General features: G+C 47.9%; 2 protein-coding genes across 4 annotated transcripts in view; both read right to left on the bottom strand.

Annotated features, from left to right (window-relative positions):
- Positions 1-8,152, bottom strand: part of LOC140410418 (interferon-induced, double-stranded RNA-activated protein kinase-like) — a 179,348-nt gene extending 171,196 nt beyond the window's left edge. For both annotated transcript variants that reach the window (XM_072498487.1, XM_072498488.1), the window contains exon 1: positions 7,845-8,152. The gene's annotated coding sequence lies outside the window, so the exon portion shown is untranslated. The remainder of the gene's footprint in view (positions 1-7,844) is intronic.
- Positions 8,153-19,207: 11,055 nt separating this feature from the next.
- gpatch11 (G patch domain containing 11) overlaps positions 19,208-22,729 on the bottom strand; it is a 28,969-nt gene continuing 25,447 nt past the window's right edge. For both annotated transcript variants that reach the window (XM_072498486.1, XM_072498485.1), the window contains exons 7-8: positions 21,428-21,509; positions 19,208-20,125 (exon numbers count right to left, since the gene is read on the bottom strand). In XM_072498486.1, the coding sequence (XP_072354587.1) occupies positions 20,070-20,125; positions 21,428-21,509 (138 nt within the window). In that variant the 3' untranslated portion in view covers positions 19,208-20,069. The remainder of the gene's footprint in view (positions 20,126-21,427; positions 21,510-22,729) is intronic.

Below are 22,729 nucleotides of genomic sequence, written 5' to 3'. Positions count from 1 at the left end.
CGAAGGTGAGGGGAACGGGGTATACGGCTATAGCCATTTCGGATCACGCTCCACACTGGGTAGACTTGGAGATAGGGGAGGAAACAGGAGGGCGCCCACCCTGGAGAATGGACATGGGACTAATGGCAGATGAGGGGGTGTGTCTAAGGGTGAGGGGGTGCATTGAAAAGTACTTGGAACTCAATGATAATGGGGAGGTCCAGGTGGGAGTGGTCTGGGAGGCGCTGAAGGCGGTGGTTAGAGGGGAGCTGATATCAATAAGGGCACATAAAGGGAAGCAGGAGAGTAAGGACCGGGAGCGGATGCTGCAAGAACTTTTGAGGGTGGACAGACAATATGCGGAAGCACCGGAGGAGGGACTGTACAGGGAAAGGCAAAGGCTACATGTAGAATTTGACTTGCTGACTACGGGCACTGCAGAGGCACAATGGAGGAAGGCACAGGGTGTACAGTACGAATATGGGGAGAAGGCGAGCAGGTTGCTGGCACACCAGTTGAGGAAAAGGGGAGCAGCGAGGGAAATAGGGGGAGTGAGGGATGAGGAAGGAGAGATGGAGCGGGGAGCGGAGAGAGTGAATGGAGTGTTCAAGACATTTTATAAAAAATTATATGAAGCTCAACCCCCGGATGGGAGGGAGAGAATGATGGGCTTTTTGGATCGGCTGGAATGTCCCAAGGTGGAAGAGCAGGAAAGGGTGGGACTGGGAGCACAGATCGAGGTAGAAGAAGTGGTGAAAGGAATTAGGAGCATGCAGGCGGGAAAGGCCCCGGGACCGGATGGATTCCCAGTCGAATTCTATAGAAAATATGTGGACTTGCTCGCCCCGGTATTGACGAGGACCTTTAATGAGGCAAAGGAAAGGGGACAACTGCCCCCGACTATGTCTGAAGCAACGATATCGCTTCTCTTAAAGAAGGAAAAGGACCCGCTACAATGCGGGTCCTATAGACCTATTTCCCTCCTAAATGTAGATGCCAAGATCCTGGCCAAGGTAATGGCAATGAGAATAGAGGAATGTGTCCCGGGGGTGGTCCACGAGGACCAAACTGGGTTTGTGAAGGGGAGACAGCTGAACACGAATATACGGAGGCTGTTAGGGGTAATGATGATGCCCCCACCAGAGGGGGAAACGGAGATAGTAGTGGCGATGGATGCCGAGAAAGCATTTGATAGAGTGGAGTGGGATTATTTGTGGGAGGTGTTGAGGAGATTTGGTTTTGGAGAGGGGTATGTTAGATGGGTGCAGCTGTTGTATAGGGCCTTGATGGCGAGCGTGGTCACGAATGGACGGGGATCTGCATATTTTCGGCTCCATAGAGGGACAAAGCAGGGATGCCCTCCGTCCCCATTATTGTTTGCACTGGCGATTGAGCCCCTGGCGATAGCGTTGAGGGGTTCCAAGAAGTGGAGGGGAGTACTTAGAGGAGGAGAAGAACACCGGGTATCTTTGTATGCGGACGATTTGTTACTATATGTGGCAGACCCGGCGGAGGGGATGCCAGAAATAATGCGGATACTTGCGGAGTTTGGGGATTTTTCAGGGTATAAATTGAACATGGGGAAAAGTGAGTTGTTTGTGGTGCATCCAGGGGTGCAGAGTAGAGAAATAGAGGACCTACCGTTGAGGAAGGTAACAAGGGACTTTCGTTACCTGGGGATCCAGATAGCCAAGAATTGGGGCACATTGCATAGGTTAAATTTAACGCGGTTGGTGGAACAAATGGAGGAGGATTTCAAGAGGTGGGATATGGTATCCCTGTCACTGGCAGGGAGGGTGCAGGCGGTTAAGATGGTGGTCCTCCCGAGATTCCTCTTTGTGTTTCAGTGCCTCCCGGTGGTGATCACGAAGGCTTTTTTTAAAAGGATTGAAAAGAGCATCATGGGTTTTGTGTGGGCCGAGAAGACCCCGAGAGTGAGGAAGGGATTCTTACAGCGTAGCAGGGATAGGGGGGGGGCTGGCACTACCGAGCCTAAGTGAGTATTATTGGGCCGCTAATATTTCAATGGTGAGTAAGTGGATGGGAGAGGAGGAGGGAGCGGCGTGGAAGAGATTAGAGAGGGCGTCCTGTAGGGGGACTAGCCTACAGGCTATGGTGACAGCCCCATTGCCGTTCTCACCGAGGGACTACACCACAAGCCCGGTGGTGGTGGCTACACTGAAGATTTGGGGACAGTGGAGACGGCATAGGGGAAAGACTGGAGCCTTGGGGGGGTCCCCGATAAGAAACAACCATAGGTTTGCCCCGGGGGGAATGGATGGGGGATATGGAATGTGGCAAAGAGCAGGAATAACGCAACTGAAAGATCTGTTTGTGGATGGGAAGTTTGCGAGTCTGGGAGCGCTGACCGAGAAATATGGGTTGCCCCAAGGGAATGCATTCAGGTATATGCAACTGAGGGCTTTTGCGAGGCAACAGGTGAGGGAATTCCCGCAGCTCCCGACACAAGAGGTGCAGGACAGAGTGATCTCAAAGACATGGGTGGGGGATGGTAAGGTGTCAGATATATATAGGGAAATGAGGGACGAAGGGGAGACTATGGTAGATGAACTAAAAGGGAAATGGGAAGAAGAGCTGGGGGAGGAGATCGAGGAGGGGCTGTGGGCAGATGCCCTAAGCAGGGTAAACTCGTCGTCCTCGTGTGCCAGGCTAAGCCTGATTCAGTTTAAGGTATTACACAGGGCGCATATGACTGGAGCACGGCTCAGTAAATTTTTTGGGGTGGAGGATAGGTGTGCGAGGTGCTCGAGAAGCCCAGCGAATCATACCCATATGTTTTGGTCATGCCCGGCACTACAGGGGTTTTGGATGGAGGTGACAAAGGTGCTTTCAAAAGTAGTGGGGGTCCGGGTCGAACCAAGCTGGGGGTTGGCTATATTTGGGGTTGCACAAGAGCCGGGAGTGCAGGAGGCGAGAGAGGCCGATGTTTTGGCCTTTGCGTCCCTAGTAGCCCGGCGCAGGATATTGCTAATGTGGAAAGAAGCCAAGCCCCCGGGGGTGGAGACCTGGATAAATGACATGGCGGGGTTTATAAAGCTAGAGCGGATTAAGTTCGTCCTAAGGGGGTCGGCTCAAGGGTTCACCAGGCGGTGGTAACCGTTCGTCGAATACCTCGCAGAAAGATAGATGGAATGGAAAAAAGAAGGCAGCAGCAGCAGCCCAGGATCGGGGGGGGGGGGGGGGGCGGAGGAACCAGAAGGACTCTCAGGGTTGTTAATATATACTGTATAATATGTATAGGTCGTTGCTACAGATAATTATATATTGGACTGTTAAATTATATTTTTGGAGAGTGTTACTTGTGATAAGGCAGTTGCCAATTAGGGTTAGTTTTCATTTTTGTTATCCATTATTTATTCACTTTCTGTTTATAAAATAGGTCATTGTTATTTGTGTTGTTATAATATTGTGTAAAGGATGCACAATGTACTGTGTTGGTTGACCAAAAATTTTCAATAAAATATTTTATATTAAAAAAAAATTGCTTGTTGTATATAATAAATGACCGTTGTTTTAATCCTTACTAAGCGGTGTGCTGTATTATTAATCATAACCTGAACTTGAACCACGTGGCGGTACCATAAAGATACCTGGCGACTCATGAGCAAAGGTGACGTAAACAGAGCAAATAGACTCGGGTTAAAAAGAGCAACACCACAAATGAGCACAAAACTTGAATACGGACCAAATACAATTCCCTGTAACATTTAGGATCAGAAGTACATATTGTTGGAGGTATTTTGCAAATCTATATATCTTTTTAATTCATTCAGCTGTGGGCGTTCCTGGCAGGGGCAGCATTTGTTGCCCATCCCTAATTGCTATTTGAACTGAATGGTTTGCTAGGCCATTTCAGAGGGCATTTAAGAGTCAACCACATTGCTGTGAGTCTGGAGTCACATGTAGGCCAGACTAGGTAAGGACGGCAGGTTTCCTTGCCTAAAGGACATTACTGGCACGGTAGCACAGTGGTTATCACTATTGCTTCACAGCACCAGGGACCCAGGTTTGATTCGCTGCTTGGGTCACTGTCTGTGCGGAGTCTGCACATTCACCCTGTGTCTGAGTAGGTTTCCTCCTATAGTAGTTTATAAATAGGATGCTGGGGAAGATACCGGACCTGGACTCGCACAGGTTGGTCATGAGAGGGGACTACAACACAGTTATGGACCCTGGCTTGGACCTGTCAAGCTCGAAAACGGGCAGGGTGCCAGCAATGGGAAAGGAACTAAGCAGGTTCATAGAGTTGATGGGGGGGATGGATCCATGGGGATTTGGGCAGTCGAGGGTGAAGGAGTTCTCCTTCTACTCACACGTACATAAAGTGTACTTCCGGTTTGATTTCTTTGTTTTGAGCAGGGCCTTACTGGCAACAATTTGCCCCACAGTCGGTGCAGTTTGTGACAATTTACCCACAGTCGGTGCAGTCTGTGACACTTTGCCCCACAGTCGGTGCAGTTTGTGACAATTTACCCACAGTCGGTGCAGTTTGTGACAATTTACCCACAGTCGGTGCAGTTTGTGACAATTTACCCACAGTCGGTGCAGTTTGTGACAATTTACCCACAGTCGGTGCAGTCTGTGACACTTTGCCCCACAGTCGGTGCAGTTTGTGACAATTTACCCACAGTCGGTGCAGTTTGTGCCAATTTACCCACAGTCGGTGCAGTTTGTGACAATTTACCCACAGTCGGTGCAGTTTGTGACAATTTACCCACAGTCGGTGCAGTTTGTGACAATTTACCCACAGTTGGTGCAGTCTGTGACACTTTGCCCCACAGTCGGTGCAGTTTGTGACAATTTACCCACAGTCGGTGCAGTTTGTGACAATTTACCCCACAGTCGGTGCAGTCTGTGACACTTTGCCCCACAGTCGGTGCAGTTTGTGACAATTTACCCACAGTAAGTGCAGTTTGTGCCAATTTACCCACAGTCGGTGCAGTTTGTGACAATTTACCCACAGTCGGTGCAGTTTGTGACAATTTACCCACAGTCGGTGCAGTTTGTGACAATTTACCCACAGTTGGTGCAGTTTGTGACAATTTACCCACAGTCGGTGCAGTTTGTGACAATTTGCCCCACAGTCGGTGCAGTCTGTGACACTTTGCCCCACAGTCGGTGCAGTTTGTGACACTGCCCCACAGTCGGTGCCTTTTGTGACAATTTGCCCCACAGTCGGTGCAGTTTGTGACAATTTACCCCACAGTCGGTGCAGTTTGTGACAATTTACCCACAGTCGGTGCAGTTTGTGCCAATTTACCCACAGTCGGTGCAGTTTGTGACAATTTACCCCACAGTCGGTGCAGTCTGTGACACTTTGCCCCACAGTCGGTGCAGTCTGTGACACTTTGCCCCACAGTCGGTGCAGTCTGTGACACTTTGCCCCACAGTCGTTGCAGTCTGTGACACTTTGCCCCACAGTCGGTGCAGTCTGTGACACTTTGCCCCACAGTTGGTGCAGTTTGTGACAATTTACCCACAGTCGGTGCAGTTTGTGACACTTTGCCCCACAGTCGGTGCAGTCTGTGACACTTTGCCCCACAGTCGGTGCAGTTTGTGACACTGCCCCACAGTCGGTGCCTTTTGTGACAATTTGCCCCACAGTCGGTGCAGTTTATGACAATTTACCCACAGTCGGTGCAGTTTGTGACACTTTGCCCCACAGTCGGTGCAGTTTGTGACAATTTACCCACAGTCGGTGCAGTTTGTGACAATTTACCCCACAGTCGGTGTAGTTTGTGACAATTTACCCCACAGTCGGTGCAGTTTGTGACAATTTACCCACAGTCGGTGCAGTTTGTGACAATTTACCCACAGTCGGTGTAGTTTGTGACAATTTACCCACAGTCGGTGCAGTTTGTGACAATTTACCCACAGTCGGTGCAGTTTGTGACAATTTTCCCCACAGTCGGTGCAGTTTGTGACAATTTACCCCACAGTCGGTGCAGTTTGTGACAATTTACCCACAATCGGTGCAGTTTCTGACAATTTACCCACAATCGGTGCAGTCTGTGACACTTTGCCCCACAGTCGTAGAATCATAGAATTTAGAGTGCAGAAGGAGGCCATTCGGCCCATTGAATCTGCACCGGCCCTTGGAAGCGGCACCCTAATTAAGCCCACACCTCCACCCTATCCCCATAACCCAGTAACCCCACCTAACCTACTTTGGACACTAAAGGCAATTTAGCATGGCCAATCCACCTAACCTGCACATCTTTGGACTGTGGGAGGAAACCAGCGCAAACACAGGGGGAATGTGCAGACTCCGCACAGACAGCGACCCACGCCGGGAATCGAACCTTGGATCCTGGAGCTGTGAAGCAACTGTGATAATAACTGTGCTACCGTGCCCACAGTCGGTACAGTCTGTGACAATTTACCCACAGTCGGTACAGTCTCATAGAATCATAGAATTTACAGTGCAGAAGGAGGCCATTCGGCCCATCGAGTCTGCACCGGCTCTTGGAAAGAGCACCCTACCCAAGGTCAACACCTCCACCCTATCCCCATAACCCAGTAACCCCACCCAGCACCAAGGGCAATTTGAACACTAAGGGCAATTTAGCATGGCCAATTCACCTAACCTGCACATCTTTGGACTGTGGGAGGAAACCGGAGCACCCGGAGGAAACCCACGCACACACGGAGAGGATGTGCAGACTCCGCACAGACAGTGACTCAAGCCGGAATCGAACCTGGGACCCTGGAGCTGTGAAGCAATTGTGCTATCCATAATGCTACCGTGCTGCCCGTCAATTTATCCAGTCGGTGCAGTTTGTGACAATTTACCCACAGTCAGTGTAGTTTGTGACAATTTACCCACAGTCGGTGCAGTTTGTGACAATTTACCCACAGTCGGTGTAGTTTGTGACAATTTACCCACAGTTGGTGTAGTTTGTGACAATTTACCCACAGTCGGTGCAGTTTGTGACAATTTACCCACAGTCGGTGCAGTTTGTGACAATTTACCCACAGTCGGTGTAGTTTGTGACAATTTACCCACAGTCGGTGTAGATTGTGACAATTTACCCACAGTCGGTGCAGTTTGTGACAATTTACCCACAGTCGGTGCAGTTTGTGACAATTTACCCACAGTCGGTGTAGTTTGTGACAATTTACCCACAGTCGGTGCAGTTTGTGACAATTTACCCACAGTCGGTGTAGATTGTGACAATTTACCCACAGTCGGTGTAGATTGTGACAATTTACCCACAGTCGGTGCAATTTGTGACACTTTATCCACAGTTGGCACAATTCGTGACTCTATGGAGTTAGGGTTATACGTGGACTCAGGGTTGTTTACGGTGCTGGTCAGTTTAAATCTCATTGAATGCCGGAACATGCCAGAGTGCTGAACGGCCTACTTCTGCTGTTTCTATGGAACATCACATCAAAAGGTGCAAAGCCCTTTGGGACTTCTAAGGACCATGAAAGGCACTATATAATTGCAAGTCTCCCGGTTCTTCAACTGTGTCTCATCTGAAACACAGTAGGTCTGACGCAGAGTCAGCTTTAATACTGCACTCCTGTCTCTGCAATGCTGTGCTCCAGTCCAGACGGAGAGCTGAATCCACAGCCACTGACTGGAGACATGAGAGAGCCAGGGCTGGCACTCAACCACACTCACTATTAATTACTAACTGATAGAACACACAGTTTACCTTTTCGCTACAGCAGTTTTGTAACATAGATTAGGTATAGATTCTTCTCTCCCCCTCCCCCAATTGTTCAAGGTGCATTACCCACAAGTATAGGCCAAGTATAGGCCACTGTAAATAGTCATTATGCAACTAAGATTATTCTGCAGCTTTCAAGGGAGATCTGAAAATACATCAACTTACGGTCAGTGTTCGCACTCGCGATGTCAGTCAGTCTCCCTCACTGGAGCAGGGTGGGTCGCATTTCAACATAATCTGCCTCGCCGCTCCTCTGGAAACCGAGTTTCGATTCTCGGCCTCCGATATTTTCCACTTTCGTTTTCCTCCAGTTTGACGAGCAGGGGGCGGTTCGGGGCCGTCACTGCCTTGCGAGAGCCTGATGAGGGCAAGATTGCGCTGGTCTGCTCTGTGGTACACGCTGCAAACAGGGATTCATGTCTGCAAGCAGAGAGTCCCTGCAAGGAGACAGAGGTTAATAAAAGGGCAGGATGTTAATGTAAGTTAGAGTGTTAATGTCAGGAAGGGGTATTGTAGAAGGAGTGTTATGTGGAGGCGGGATTAGTTCATCGGTCCATACAAAATAGGAACATAAGTAGGCCATTCGGCTCCTGCTCTACTATTCAATAAGATGATGACTGATGGGTGTTTCTAATTCTACATTCCCATCTACCCTGGCAACCTTTTTTTTAATAAACATTTTATTGAGGTATTTTTGATATAGTAACAACAACAAAACAAACAATATACATGAAACCATGAACATAGTGCAAAAGCCATTTACCTTTCGTACAGGTCCCACCCGTATTGACCCCCTACTCTAATCTAAACTACTCCCCCCCCCCTCCCCCCAATCTGCTGACGATTAATTTTCCGCAAAGAAGTCGACGAACGGTTGCCACGTCCGGGTGAACTCTAACAGTGACCCTCTCAAGGCGAACTTGATTTTCTCCAAACAGAGAAAGCTAGCCATGTCCGATAGCCAATTCTCCGACTTCCAGGTTACCAGGGAAGCAAAGGCCAGAACGCCTGCCTCTTTCTCCTCCTGGATTCCCAGGTCTTCCGACACCCCGAAAATCGTCACCTCTGGACTCAGCGCCACCCTTGTTTTTAACACCGTGGACATGACGTCCGCAAACTCCTGCCAAAATCCCCTAAGCTTTGGGCATGTCCAAAACATGTGGACATGGTTTGCTGGTCCTCCCTCACATTCTGCACACCTGTCCTCCACCCCAAAGAATCTGCTCATCCGGGCCACTGTCATGTGAGCCCGGTGAACAACCTTAAATTGTATCAGGCTGAGCCTGGCACATGTTGCGGACGCGTTGACTCTACTCAATGCGTCCGCCCATAGACCATCCTCTATCTCTCCTCCCAGCTCCTCCTCCCACTTGCGCTTCAGCTCCTCGGTCTGTGTCTCCTCTGACCCCATAAGCTCCTTATAAATGTCTGAGACGCTCCCTTCTCCTACCCACCCTCTGGAAACTATCCTGTCCTGAATCCCCCTTAGCGGTAGGAGCGGGAAGGTTGACACCTGTTTACGAAGGAAGTCCCGCACCTGCAGATACCCGAATTTGTTCCCCCCTCGCCAGCACAAACTTCTCCTCCAACGCCCTCATACTCAGAAAGCTCCCCTCTATGAACACATCTCCCATCCTCTCAATCCCGGCTCTCCACCATATCCGGAACCCCCCATCCATACTTCCCGGGGCAAACCGGTGATTATCACAGATTGGGGCTCAGACCGATGCTCCCACTGCTCCCACATGCTGCCTCCACTAGCCCCAGACTCTCAGGGCCGCCACCACCATGGGGCTGGTGGAGTACCTCGCCGGCGGGAGCGGCAGAGGCGCAGTTATCAACGCCCCCAGACTGGTGCCCTTACATGAAGCCACCTCCATACGCTCCCATGCCGAACACTCCCCCACCACCCACTTCCTGATCATGGCTATATTCACCGCCGAGTAATAGTTGCTAAAATTTGGCAGCACCAGCCCGCCCTCTCCCCGACTCCGCTCAAGCATTACCTTCCTTACTCGCGGGGTCTTGCCCGCCCAGACAAAGCCCATGATCACTCTGTTTGACCCGCTTAAAAAAGGACCGCGGAATAAAGATGGGGAGACACTGAAATACAAATAGGAATCTCGGGAGGACCGTCATCTTCACCGTCTGCACCCTCCCAGCCAGAGACAACGGAAGCGCGTCCCATCTCCGAAAATTGTCCTTCATTTGGTCCACTAGCCGGGCCAGATTCAATTTATGCAGCCGGTCCCATTCCCGCGCCACTTGAATGCCTAGGTACCTAAAGCTTCCCTCTACTAACCTAAACGGCAGCTCTCCCACTCGCCTCTCCTGTCCCCTCGCCTGGACCACAAACATCTCACTCTTCCCATATTAAGCTTATACCCCGAAAACCGGCCAAATTCCCCTAGAATCCTCATGATTTCTTCCATCCCCTCAATTGGGTCCAAAACGTACAGCAGCAGGCCATCCGCATAGAGCGAGCGAAACCCTGTGCTCCACTCACCTCCCCCCCCCCCCCCCCCCCCCCCCCGGACCAGTCCTCTCCAACCCCTTGAGGCGCTCAGAGCAATTGCCAACGGCTCTATAGCCAGCACAAACAACAGTGGGGAGAGGGGGCATCCCTGTCTCATCCCCCAGTGCAGTCTAAAATAGTCCGATGTTGTCCTATTCGTCCGTACACTTGCCACAGGAGCCTGATACAGTCACCTGACCCAGTCAATAAAGCCCATCCCAAATCCGAACCATCCCCGTACCTCCCACAGATAATCCCATTCTACCCGATCAAAAGCCTTTTCTGCATCCATTGCGATCACTACCAACACCTTCCTACCTTCCGGGAGCATCATGATCACATTTAACAGCCTTTTTACATTGGCCACCAACTGCCTGCCCTTAACAAACCCCGTCTGGCCCTCCCCAATAATGTCCGGATCGCAATCCTCGATCCTGGAAGACAGGATTTTGGCCAGCAACTTGGCATCTACATTCAACAGGGAGATCGGCCTGTAGGACCCACACAGCTCCGGGTTCTTGTCCCACTTCAGAATCAGTGAAATCGTTGCCTGTGACATCGTCGGGGGCAGCACCCCTCTTTCCCTTGCCTCATTGAACATCCTCAACAACACCAGCCCCAATATCCCAGAGAACTCTTTATAAAACTCCACTGGGTACCCGTTTGGATCCAGGGCCTTACCCGCCAGCATGACCTTCAAGGCCCCCACTATCTCTTCCAGCCCGATTGGGGCCCCCAGCCCTTCTACCCACTCCCCGTCCACCTTTTGGGAAATTCAGCCACTCCAAGAAGTGCCTCATCTCCTCCAGCCCCGTAGGGGATTCCGACCTGTACAGCCTGCTGTAGAAATCCCTAAACGCCTTATTCACCCCTACTGAATCACCAACCTGGTTCCCATTTCCGTCATTTACTTTCCCCATCTCCCTAGCTACCTCCCTCTTCCTAAGCTGCTGTGCAAGCATTCTGCTGGCCTTCACTCCACGTTCATAGATCGCCCCCCTCGCCTTTCTCAGCTGCTCCACCGCCCTCCCTGTGGTTAACAAGCCAAACTCGCCTGTAACCTCCGCCGTTCCCTTAAAAGCCCTGCCTCTGGGGTCTCCACATACCTCCTATCGATCTGTAGTATCTCCTTTACCAGTCGGTCCATCTCTGCCCTGTCCACCTTCTCCCTGTGGGCCCGTATTGAGATCAGCTCCCCACTGACCACCGCCTTCAGTGCTTCCCAGACCACCCCTGCTGAAATTTCCCCCGTGTCATTGACCTGCAGGTAGCTCTGAATACATTTCCTCAGCCGCTCGCACACCCCTTCATCAGCCAAAAGTCCCACATCCAACCTCCAGTGCGGGCGCTGGTTACTGTCTTTACTAACCTGCAGGTCAACCCAGTGCGGAGTTTGGTCTGAGATGGTGATTGCCGAGTACCCCGTGTCCACCACCCCTGCCAGTAAGGCCCTGCTCAAAATAAAGAAATCAATCCGGGAGTACACTTTATGTACGTGTGAGTAGAAGGAGAACTCCTTCACCCTCGACTGCCCAAATCCCCATGGATCCATCCCCCCCATCAACTCTGTGAACCCGCTTAGTTCCTTTCCCATTGCTGGCACCCCGCCCGTTTTCGAGCTTGACCGGTCCAAGCCTGGGTCCATAACTGTGTTGAAGTCCCCTCCCATGACCAACCTGTGCGAGTCCAGGTCCGGTATCTTCCCTAGCATCCTCTTTATAAACTCCACATCATCCCAATTTGGCGCATCCACATTTACTAATACCACCTGCAGCCCCTCTAGCTTCCCACTGACCATAATGTACCGACCTTCCATGTCCGCGACTATTCTACCCGCCTCAAACACCACCTGCTTATTGTTCAGGATCGCAACCCCTCTAGTCTATGAATCTAGTCCCGAGTGAAAGACCTGATTTGCATTTGCTTTCTTAATTACGGACTTAACCTGCAAGTTTACCTTTGGAGAATCCTGGACTAGGACTCCCAAGTCCCTTTGCACTTCAGCATTATGAATTTTGTCACCGGTTAGAAAATAGTCCATGCCTCTATTCTTTTTTCTAAAGTGCAAGACCTCGCACTTGCCCACATTGAATTTCATCAGCCATTTCTTGGACCACTCTCCTAAACTGTCTAAATCTACCACATTATGATCACTGACATACATGATTGTACACAGGCTAAGATTGCCCCAAGAAGATCAGCTCCAGGACAGACAAGTGCTGCCAGTTCCTGATGCCACCAGGACCTGGACATTGTGATTTAGGAATGACCCACTGATGAAGGGAGCTGAGTATCATGTCCACAAAATTCAAATAGGGTGAGCCAGTTAGTAGAAAAGAAACATAAACACAAATGAGACTCAGGGGGCTGTGCTTCAGTTTGGATTTGTCTGGTTTAACCACACATGCCAACATTGCAGGACTGCATTCACCACACCTGGATGACTCAGCTGGCTCAGTCATTAAGTAGCTCAGATGTCAAAGTGGGTAGTTTTGGGGCAGTCAGCCAGCAATGCTGAGCTAGCTGATCTTGTGGTTGACAGGAAACCATGAGTGTTTGAGGGTGGGGTGCACCTGGATTCTGCATTGCTGCTACAGGAAGAGACTCCCATGTCTGCAATGGTGAAATGAATTCAATAAAATTCTGGAATTTAAAAAGTCTAATGATGACCATGAAACAGCCATTGTAAAAACCCACCTGGTTCAGGAATAATAATCTCTATTAGTGTGACAAGGAGGCTTACATTAACACTGCAATGAAGTTACTGTGAAAACCCTCTAGTTGCACACTACGGCGCCTGTTCGCGTACACCAAGGGAGAAGTCCGAATGTCCAATTTACCGAACAAGCACGTCTTTCGGGACTTGTGGGAGGAAACCTACTCAGACACAGGGTGAATGTGCAGACTCCGCACAGACAGTGACCCAAGCAGCGAATCAAACCTGGGTCCCTGGTGCTGTGAAGCAATAGTGATAACCACTGTGCTACCGTGCCAGTAATGTCCTTTAGGCAAGGAAACCTGCCGTCCTTACCTAGTCTGGCCTACATGTGACTCCAGACTCACAGCAATGAGGTTGACTCTTAAATGCCCTCTGAAATGGCCTAGCAAACCATTCAGTTCAAATAGCAATTAGGGATGGGCAACAAATGCTGCCCCTGCCAGCAACACCCACAGCTGAATGAATTAAAAAGATATAGATTTGCAAAATACCTCCAACAATATGTACTTCTGATCCCAAATGTTACAGGGAATTGTATTTGGTCCGTATTCAAGTTTTGTGCTCATTTGTGGTGTTGCTCTTTTTAACCCTAGTCTATTTGCTCTGTTTACGTCACCTTTGCTCATGAGTCGCCAGGTATCTTTATGATACCGCCAGGTGGTTCAAGTTCAGGTTATGATTAATAATACAGCACACCACTTAGTAAGGATTAAAACAACGGTCATTTATTATATACAACAAGCAATATTAATACCCGAATACTACTTTCTATATAATAAACGTATCACTACTGGCCAATACTTAACTTAGGAAGAGCCCACCAGGTCAGGGAAACGAATGGCTTGTCCAATCAAATCTGGCCCGCGGGATTCAAAAGGCTGCTACAGGTCGGTGGCTAGGTGTCTCTAGCGGATAGCGATCGCTGGATTCAAACTTACTGTTGCCGGTTGCTGTTCTTGCGAAGGTCTCGAGCAGGCGAAGAGGAGAGAGAGAGAGATCTGAACTTGGCCCCTCACTTTTATAGGGCCCAGGGGCTTCCCGCCTCCCGGGGCGGCCCTTGACCCTGAGTCCCAAGTGATTGGATCTGTCCCCAATCCCTGGGGTCGATGTGTCCAATGGTGAGGCGATCCCTCGATCGGGGGGTGGTCGCTCACCTGTCTTTGTTTCGGCCACTGCAGGCGCCGACAGGTCTGGCCCGGTATTCAATTGCTAATATGTTGCAATTGTTCCCGGGGATAGCCGATTTAACTGTGGATGTCTGAATAGATGGACTGCAAACAGTCCTGAATGCAACTGCAAATACATGGGTTGATGGGTTGTTGATAGCCCTGAGTATCGATCTGGGCTAACTTCCCCAGAGCCGAATATGCGATACCCTGTGCAGCTGCCTGCTTGTGTCTTCTTAGCTGCTTTTCCCAGCCGTCTTTTGGGTTAGCCATTTTAAACTGGGTTTTGGCCAAATTAATCGGAACGCAGCCAGTTTAGAAGGAATTCGCGACGGACCTGGCACCACATCTGTTGGGGGCGTTTAATGAAGCACTGGAGAAGGGGGAGTTGCCGGAGACGATGACGCAGGCAGTAATCACACTAATCCCCAAAAAAGGGAAGGATCCGATGGAATGTGGGCCGTATAGACCCATATCACTATTGAACACGGATGTGAAAGTATTGGCTAAGTTGTTGGCGGGGAGGATGGAGGGCTGTGTCCCGGGGGTGGTTGCAGAAGATCAAACAGGCTTCGTGAAGGGCAGGCAGCTCGCGAGTAATATAAGACGGCTGTTGAATTTGGTGATGAATCCGTCGAGGGCTTTGGTACCGGAGGTGGTGGTGTCCATGGACGCGGAGAAAGCATTTGATCGAGTAGAGTGGCGGTACTTGTTCGAAGTTTTGGGAAGGTTTGGGTTTGGGCCGAGATTTGTGGCATGGGTGCGGTTGCTGTATGTGGCACCAAGGGCGAGGGTGAGGATGAATGATATAAGCTCACAAAGCTTTGACATACACAAGGGTATGAGGCAGGTGTGCCCGCTGTCGCCGCTGTTGTTTGCGCTGGCCATAGAGCCATTGGCACTGTCTCTCGGGGGCTCGGCAGAGTGGAAGGGGATAATGGGACAGAGAGAGCATCGGGTGTCGCTCTATGCCAATGACCTCTTGCTGTATGTTTCGGATCCGTTGAAGAGTATGGGAATGATTATGGGCCTGTTGGGGAGGTTTGGAAGATTCTCGGGGTACAAGCTGAATGTAGGGAAAAGCGAGGATGGTGAAGTTCAAGAAGAAATGGAAGTAGAGTTGGGAATGGAGATCAATTGGGGAGCATGGAGTGAGGCACTGCGAAGGGTAAACAGGATCTCCTCTTGTGCAAGGATGAGCCTGATACAGTTTAAGGTGGTGCACAGAATGTATATGACTCGGCCGAGAATGAGTGGGCTCTTTCAGGGGGTGTTTGCAGTCTTAGCCAGGATAGCGGAGGAGGAGGTTGACCCGGACTCTTCGGTGGAGTTATTTGGGGTTTCGGAGAAGCCAGAGCTATGGAGAGGAGGAAGGCCGATGTCATGGCCTTGGCCTCTCTGATTGCACGGTGACAAATTTTGCTGGAGTGGCGGTCGGCATCGTGCTGCCCTATGTTTTTGTTTTAGATCAAACCTCATTCTCCTGCATACATGGCAACACAACGACCTGCCAACCCAAGGGTTGCAGGACAAGGTGGTGTCGAAAACAGGGGTGGGTGAGGGCAGAGTGTCGGAGATCTACAAGGAATTAATGGACTGGGAGAGCGCCCTGATAGAAGTCAAGCAAAAGGGGGAGGAGGCTTTGAGGAGAATGAACGCATCCTCTTCGTGTGCGAGGTTTAGCCTTATTCAATTCAAGGTAATTCACAGGGCACATATGACAGCGGCCAAGATGAGTAGTCTTTTTTGAGGGGGTGGAGGATAGGTGTGGGTGGTTAGCACTGCTGCCTCATGGCGCAGAGGACCAGGGTTCGATCCCGGCCCCGGGTCATTATCCCTGTGGAATTTTCACATTCTCCCCGTGTTTGCGAAGGTCTCACCCCCACAACCCAAAGATGTGCAGATTAGGTGGATTGGCCACACTAAATTGCCCCTTAATTGGAAAAAAATTAATTGGGTACTTTAAATTTAAAAAACTTAGATAATGACTGATCTGGGACCTAACTCTATTACTCACTTTGCTATTTTTAACCAACAAAAATCTATCCTCGCTCATGAAGGGTCCAATTGACCCTTCCGCAGCTTTTTGGGGAAAAAAGTTGCAAATTTCCAGTACTCTATGAAGAAAAGCTTCCTGATTTATTCCTAAACAAACTGGTTCTAATTTTAAGAGTAAGCCTCCATTGTTCTGGAGTCCACCAGAGTTTCTTGGCCATATTTTTCACTACTCCCGGGATCTGCACATAACCACATCAGCAGAGTGCAATGACTCAGGCTGTGTTTTGTAAAGCAACACTTCAAGGAGCTATGCCGGCTGTTGCTTATGGATTTGCACCCAACATCTGGAATGGGGTGATTCTTCCTGTGTTGCTACATATTGCCAAGCAACTTGCGGAGACAATCTGCCACGTCTACATTAACTGTTAGAGGGACAATGTTTTTATGAAAAATGAAATGAAATGAAATGAAAATAACATCCTTCATCAACCCTCTCCATTATTTCATTGACGAACTAGATCAAGTTAGTTGAACACAGCACGGTGCACAGTGGTTAGCACTGCAGGTTTTGCTTCAGCAGCATCGACCATTTCCAACTCCAGCTCATCTGCTGCTGGAGCCCTCATCCCCTGCCTTGGTCAGCTCTGGGCTCAACAATGTAATGCTCAGTTTCCTGTCATCTACAAACCACAGCTCACCCAAAACTCTGCTGCTGTAGCCTATCTCACACCAGGTCCCACTCACCCATTGTCAACCCGCAATGTCTCTAAGCCCCGCAGTGGCTACACAATTTAAAATGTTCAACCTGCTGTTTAAATCCTTATCTTACAACGTTGCATTGTGCAACCTTCACCCTACCATTTGCAGCCATACCTTCAGCTGTGTAAGCCTCAGGTTCAGGAATTTCATCCCACACTAAAGCCTCAAGTAAGGACATTCTGAGCAGGAGTATTTCCCATGACCACAACCAGCAGATTTCCCGGCAGAAGTAATGTTACTTCATTACAATTAATGTTTTATCCATAACAAATGCATAAATTCAACTTTTAGATTACTGGACTATGACAAAAGGCTAAATATTCCCAATGGAAAAACACGACTTGTATTTACATAACCATTTAATTTACCCAAAGCACTTCAGCCTGGAGGACAAAAATGAATATATTTTGTGGTCGACATTGACCCATGGAAGGAAAGATTAGAAGGGAAGAGTTGAAAGTCCTCTGATTGGGAGAGGAGGGGGATTAGACGAGGGAACATCATTTTTAAATTAGAGATAGGCAGTTTGGGAGAGAAATCAGGAAGAATCTTTTCACATAAAGGTTAATAGAAATCTGGAATTCTTTCCAAAAAACTGTTGAGGCTGAGATAATTGGAGCTTCTAAAACAGATGAATACATTTTGTTGACTGAGGGTATCATGGGGTATTGAGCTAAGGTGGGTAACTGGGATTGAGGTATAGATCATCCATGATCTAATGGAATGACAAAGCAGGTTTAAGAGCTGATGAGCAGCGGGGACTCCAGTATCCCTGTGGAGCGACGTACAGATGGTTACGTCCATGGAAAGAGCGTACTTCCTGCTGTTTGTCCGACTGTAATCCACTTACTATTTCACATTGTTCTCCAAGGGAAGAGTGTGAAAATACAAAAGCAGAAACAGCCTTTCAACTCTGCTGTTCTGTCTACTGCTCCTCCATTTACCCCACATTAAGTCCTACAAGTCACGAACAAAGGGACTGTAGCTCAGTGGTTAGCACTGTTGTTTCACAGCGCCAGGGTCCCGGGTTCGATTCTCTACTTTGGTCACTGTCTGTGCGGCGCCTGCACGTTCTCCAAGTGTCTGTGTGGGTTTCCTCCGGGTGCTCCGGTTTTCTCCCACAAGCCCTGGAAGACGTGCTTGTTCGGTGAATTGGACATTCCAAACTCTCCCTCGGTGTACCCGAACAGGCGCCAGAGTGTGGCGACTAGGGGATTTTCACAGTAACTTCATTGCAGTGTTAATGTAAGCCTACTTGTGACTGTATTAAAAATTTATTTATTATTTGAAAGACCCACCCAGAAGGTCCTACGATGCTCAAAGGCATCCCTACACAGACCTTGGCAGATGCGGATACCTAATGCACAAATGGAAAATTAAAAACTCTTCAGTGTGTCACTGTGGTCACTCAGAACAGACCATGGAGCTCAGTGCCTGATAAATATGAAGGAGGTATTACAGCGATACACACCACCACTCCTGATGCAATATCCTGGCTTGGCCACCTTGATATAAAACTAGCCATACGAAAGTATTCATCCTGCAACCTTCTTTTTGTTATCCTACTCTCTGAAACTCCATCCCAAACCCCTCCACTGTACTCTCCAACTCTTAAAGAAAGCCTCCTCAAAATAAGGGTTATTGGAATAAGAGGACCATGGGGTTTTCTTAAACTAAGGATATTGGTGATTTACAAAGAGGTAATTTGGATGGTGTAGTATACTGTGAAAAGTCAGGATGGAGGAATTGTAGGACAGAATTAAAAGTTGAAGAAACTGCAAGCTCCTGTCAAGGGCTAGCTTGATGATAGAGCCAGTCATTTAAGCGTGCCTATGAAATCGTCAAATAAAACATTTAAAGAAAACTAAATTGATATATGATTCAACAGGATGCAAAGTAACGTATGAAGGTAATATATTTAATGCTGAGGAAACAGCTGGTCACTGTAATGGGGAATTATAGTTTGATGTTCAATAAGGATCAGATCAAATGGCTGAAGGGTCCTCCATCTGGAGTTGTGTGAAAGACATTCTGAAATTCCCACTCTGAATTTAGTCCCTACACTTCAAAAGTTAATTGGCTGTAAAACGCTCAAGACATCCTGAGGTTGTGAAAGGCACTACATAAATGCAATTTCGTTCTTTATTTCAGTTAGGCATCAGATGTGGCAATATTAAGAGCACGTGAATTACATTAACGGTGATATATAAGGAAAGAAATAACCTGAATGTTTTAAATGCCTTTCAAAACCCAAGGACATCCTGTTGTGCTTTACAGCCTCGCAGTGTAGTCACTGTTGTCATTCAGGAAGGTCAGAGCTGACTGTGTATTACTGTGTCTATTAAATATCACAGTTAGGGTACAAAAGACATGAAGCAAGAACAGGTGTTTATTTGTAATATACAAGCAAGTAGAAACAGCAAAAGAACAAGAATACAGTAAAGTCCAGAATCAAATCTGCAGTCAGGTTAAAAATAGCACAACTGAACAAACACCCAATATATTAATCCTGTGTCCAGTAGGTATCCACTACACACCAGGTTTTACCCTTTAACAATGAATACAAAAGGAAAGATTAATCAGGAGCCTGAATTTTACACACAGTTATAATTGTACTCTGCCTAACCTCAGTCACAGACAAGGTTCAATGAAGATTATAACTATGTTCCAAATATCACACTGTTGATAAATGATTCCACAGATTTGCAAGAGTGAAAATAAAAATATCTTGCCTTTCTAACCTTTCCACTTTTCCTACACATACCTTTACACTTGCATCTGTCTTCATTTCTGAACTAGAAAACATCTCTGCGCATTGCTGGGATTGAAACTGAACAGACTTTGGTCTACACTAAATGTACTGCTTCAAGAAGACACAGCAGGAGTTCCCAAAGCGAGTTGTTCTCAGGCAAATAAAGTGACATTTAATACAGATCAATAAATACATAGAGATACTTTCAAAATAAAGTAACAGAAGCATGAATATTTGAAGTGTACAGTTGCCCTTCAGTCAAGAAGCTCACAAAAATGAGAGACGCCCAGCATCACTACAGAAGTGGCATCAGATATCTTTCAAGTACAAGACGGCGTGCACTCTGCCACAACCAGCATCCGGGTTTGAATTGGCAACTTGGTTTGGCAACTGAGTTTGCACTCGGAACAACGGTCTCAGCAGAACGGCTCTGAAGAGAGCACGACGATGCCATTACTGTTCTGTACTGTGCTTGGGTCAGTCAGTAGTGGTCGGCAGCACAATCCCCAGGGCAGTTATCAGATAAATCCTCCTCATCTGCAACAAGTCAGAAGTGACATTTTCAAAATAGAGATCGATAGATTTTTAATGAGAAAAAAATGCAGAGAAGAAAAAAAAGATTTGCCCTTGTACAGTGCCTTTCACAACCTCGTGATGTCCCAGCCTGTTACAATCTTTCTTGACAGTTCTGGTGTCATCCTTATCAGTTTTTTGCACCTTCTCCAGTGCCTGGATACCTTTTTTTGGTAATATGTTGATCGCAACTGTGCACAGTAATCCAAATACGCTCCAACCTAGGTTCTGCACAAGTTTAGCATAAACTCCGTTTTTTAATTCTATCCCTCTAGAAACAACCCGGTGTTTAATTGGATGAGTGAAGTTGGGAGTCAAGAGAGAATGGTGCCTCTGTAAGTTCACGTGGGGAAACAAGGTGGTGATGAGAGTCACAGAAGTGGCAGATGCTATTTAGAGAAGTACCAAAACGAGATGGGTAGAAATGAAGGACTGGGCTACCTCGTGTTAATTGGAACTGGAGCCATATCGCCGTTCTTTCACTGGATCAAAATGCTGGAACTGCCTTCCTAACAGCATTGTGGGTGCACCTACCACATGGACTGCAAGGAGGCAGCGCACCAACACCTTCTCAATGGAAATTATAGATAGGCAATAAAAATACTGGCCGAGCCAGCGATGCGCACGGCCACAAGACAGAATTAAAGATTTGAGAGGCGGGAGTGAGGTCAGGGCAGAAGCATTGTGAAATATACACAAAGGGGACGTTGTTAACCTCTGCTCCACAGCCCTGAGGCTGCTATTTTCCTCCAACTCGAACTCTTGTGTATCCCCCACTTCTCTTTCTGCCTGAGCATTTTTTAGCCATGCAGTCAGCTTTTAAACTAATAAAACAATGGTGGCTACACTTCTAAAAAAAGCAATTAATTTGCTGCAAATTGCCTCAGGATATTCCGAGGTTGTGTAAAATGCTACATAAATGCAAGTCACACGTTTTCTAAAGAGTAATCTCAAACATGTATTAGGAAGAATTAATCTTGAGAAGCAATCTGCTTTGGTGATCTGAATTTGCCAAATAAAAACATGAGGGCTAATAGAAACAGCTACTGAAAAAGGAGAGCACAGTGACTGGACTTTTAGTGAGCTGAGTGACATTTTTGTGACGGAAAAGCTTTTATTTTAAATGATGCTAAATCATCGTTTATAGGAAATCACCTCAATATTAAAGTTAACTGCATGGGACAAAACATTTTGCTCCTGAAGAATGGGAATAAAAGGAAGCACACATCTACAAATTTTCTAAAGATAGGTACAGTGTGTTTCTACCTTGGTAAGACATTGAACACCAAACACAGTAGAAGTATTTCCTTCTGAGATAGCTGGTCAAATTCAGCAGTTTTTCCTCAGTCTGAAAACAAGAAAATACTATTTCAATGAACAAGCTTGTCTTCCGTAAAGAAAATTGCAACCCCAACCCCCTCTGTATTCCTGCAATCCAGATGTGATCACTCATTCCTATGATCCAAATGTGGTAACAGACAATTCCTATCCAGATGTGGTAACAGTGTCTATACCTGTTCCAGGTGCGATAACATTGGTTTTCCTATTCCAGATATAACTTTCTATATTCCTGCACCCCAAAAGTAATAATACACTGCCTTCTCCGACACCATTTTTAAAATAAACTTTATTGTCACAAGTATGCTTGTTAACACTGCAATGAAGTTACTGTGAAAAGCCCCTAGTCGCCATCCGGCGTCTGTTTGGGTACACAAAAGGAGAATTTAGAATGTCCAATTCACCTAACAGCACGTCTTTCAGGACTTGTGATAGGAAACCAGAGCACCCGGAGGAAACCCCCGCAGACACGGGGAGAACGTGCAGACTCCGCTCAGACAGCGACCCAAGTCGGGAACCGAGCCTGGGACCCTGGAGCTGTGAAGCAACATTGCTACCCACTGTGCTACTGGCTCCGCCCGACGTGGTAATTCACTACATTCCTCTGCACTATGGTAAGGTGAAAGGCTTGAAAGCCTCAGGAAATGTGAATAACACAAGGTGGGATAATGGCAACAACGAATGCAAGTAATCAATGCATTAAAAGGAATTTACATTTAAACAGCATCTTCACAATTTCAGGACACCCATAGTATTTCACAGTCAGTGAAATACTTTTGAAAAGCAATTTGTAATTAGGACCCTTGTTACTGCCCTAATGCAGAAAATGTGCATCCAAGGTGTACCTAACCTAACCTCCTCCTGTTCCTTCCTGTCAGTTCATCATCTAAGTCATCAGAGAATCCCTACAGTGCAGGAAAAGGTCAGTCGGCCCATTGAATCTGCACCGACCCTCTGAAACAGCATCATAACCAGACTCCCACCCTATCCCTGCAACCCCGTAACCCCACTTAACCTGCATATCCCTGGAAACTAAGAGGCAATTTAGCATGGCCAATCCACCTGCACATTTTTGGACTGTGGGAGGAACCCCACGACCTGGAGGAAACCCATGCAGGGGAGAACGTGCAAACTCCACAGTCACCCAGGGTCAGAATTGAACCCAGGTCCCTGGCGGCATGAGGCAACAGTGCAAATCACTGTCCACATACTTCACACTGCTGGAACAAA

Source organism: Scyliorhinus torazame, chromosome 4 (assembly GCF_047496885.1).
Source record: "Scyliorhinus torazame isolate Kashiwa2021f chromosome 4, sScyTor2.1, whole genome shotgun sequence".
NCBI lineage: Eukaryota > Metazoa > Chordata > Chondrichthyes > Carcharhiniformes > Scyliorhinidae > Scyliorhinus > Scyliorhinus torazame.
The sequence above is the reverse complement of the archived record's forward strand: the minus strand, read 5'-3'. Positions and strand labels throughout refer to the sequence as shown.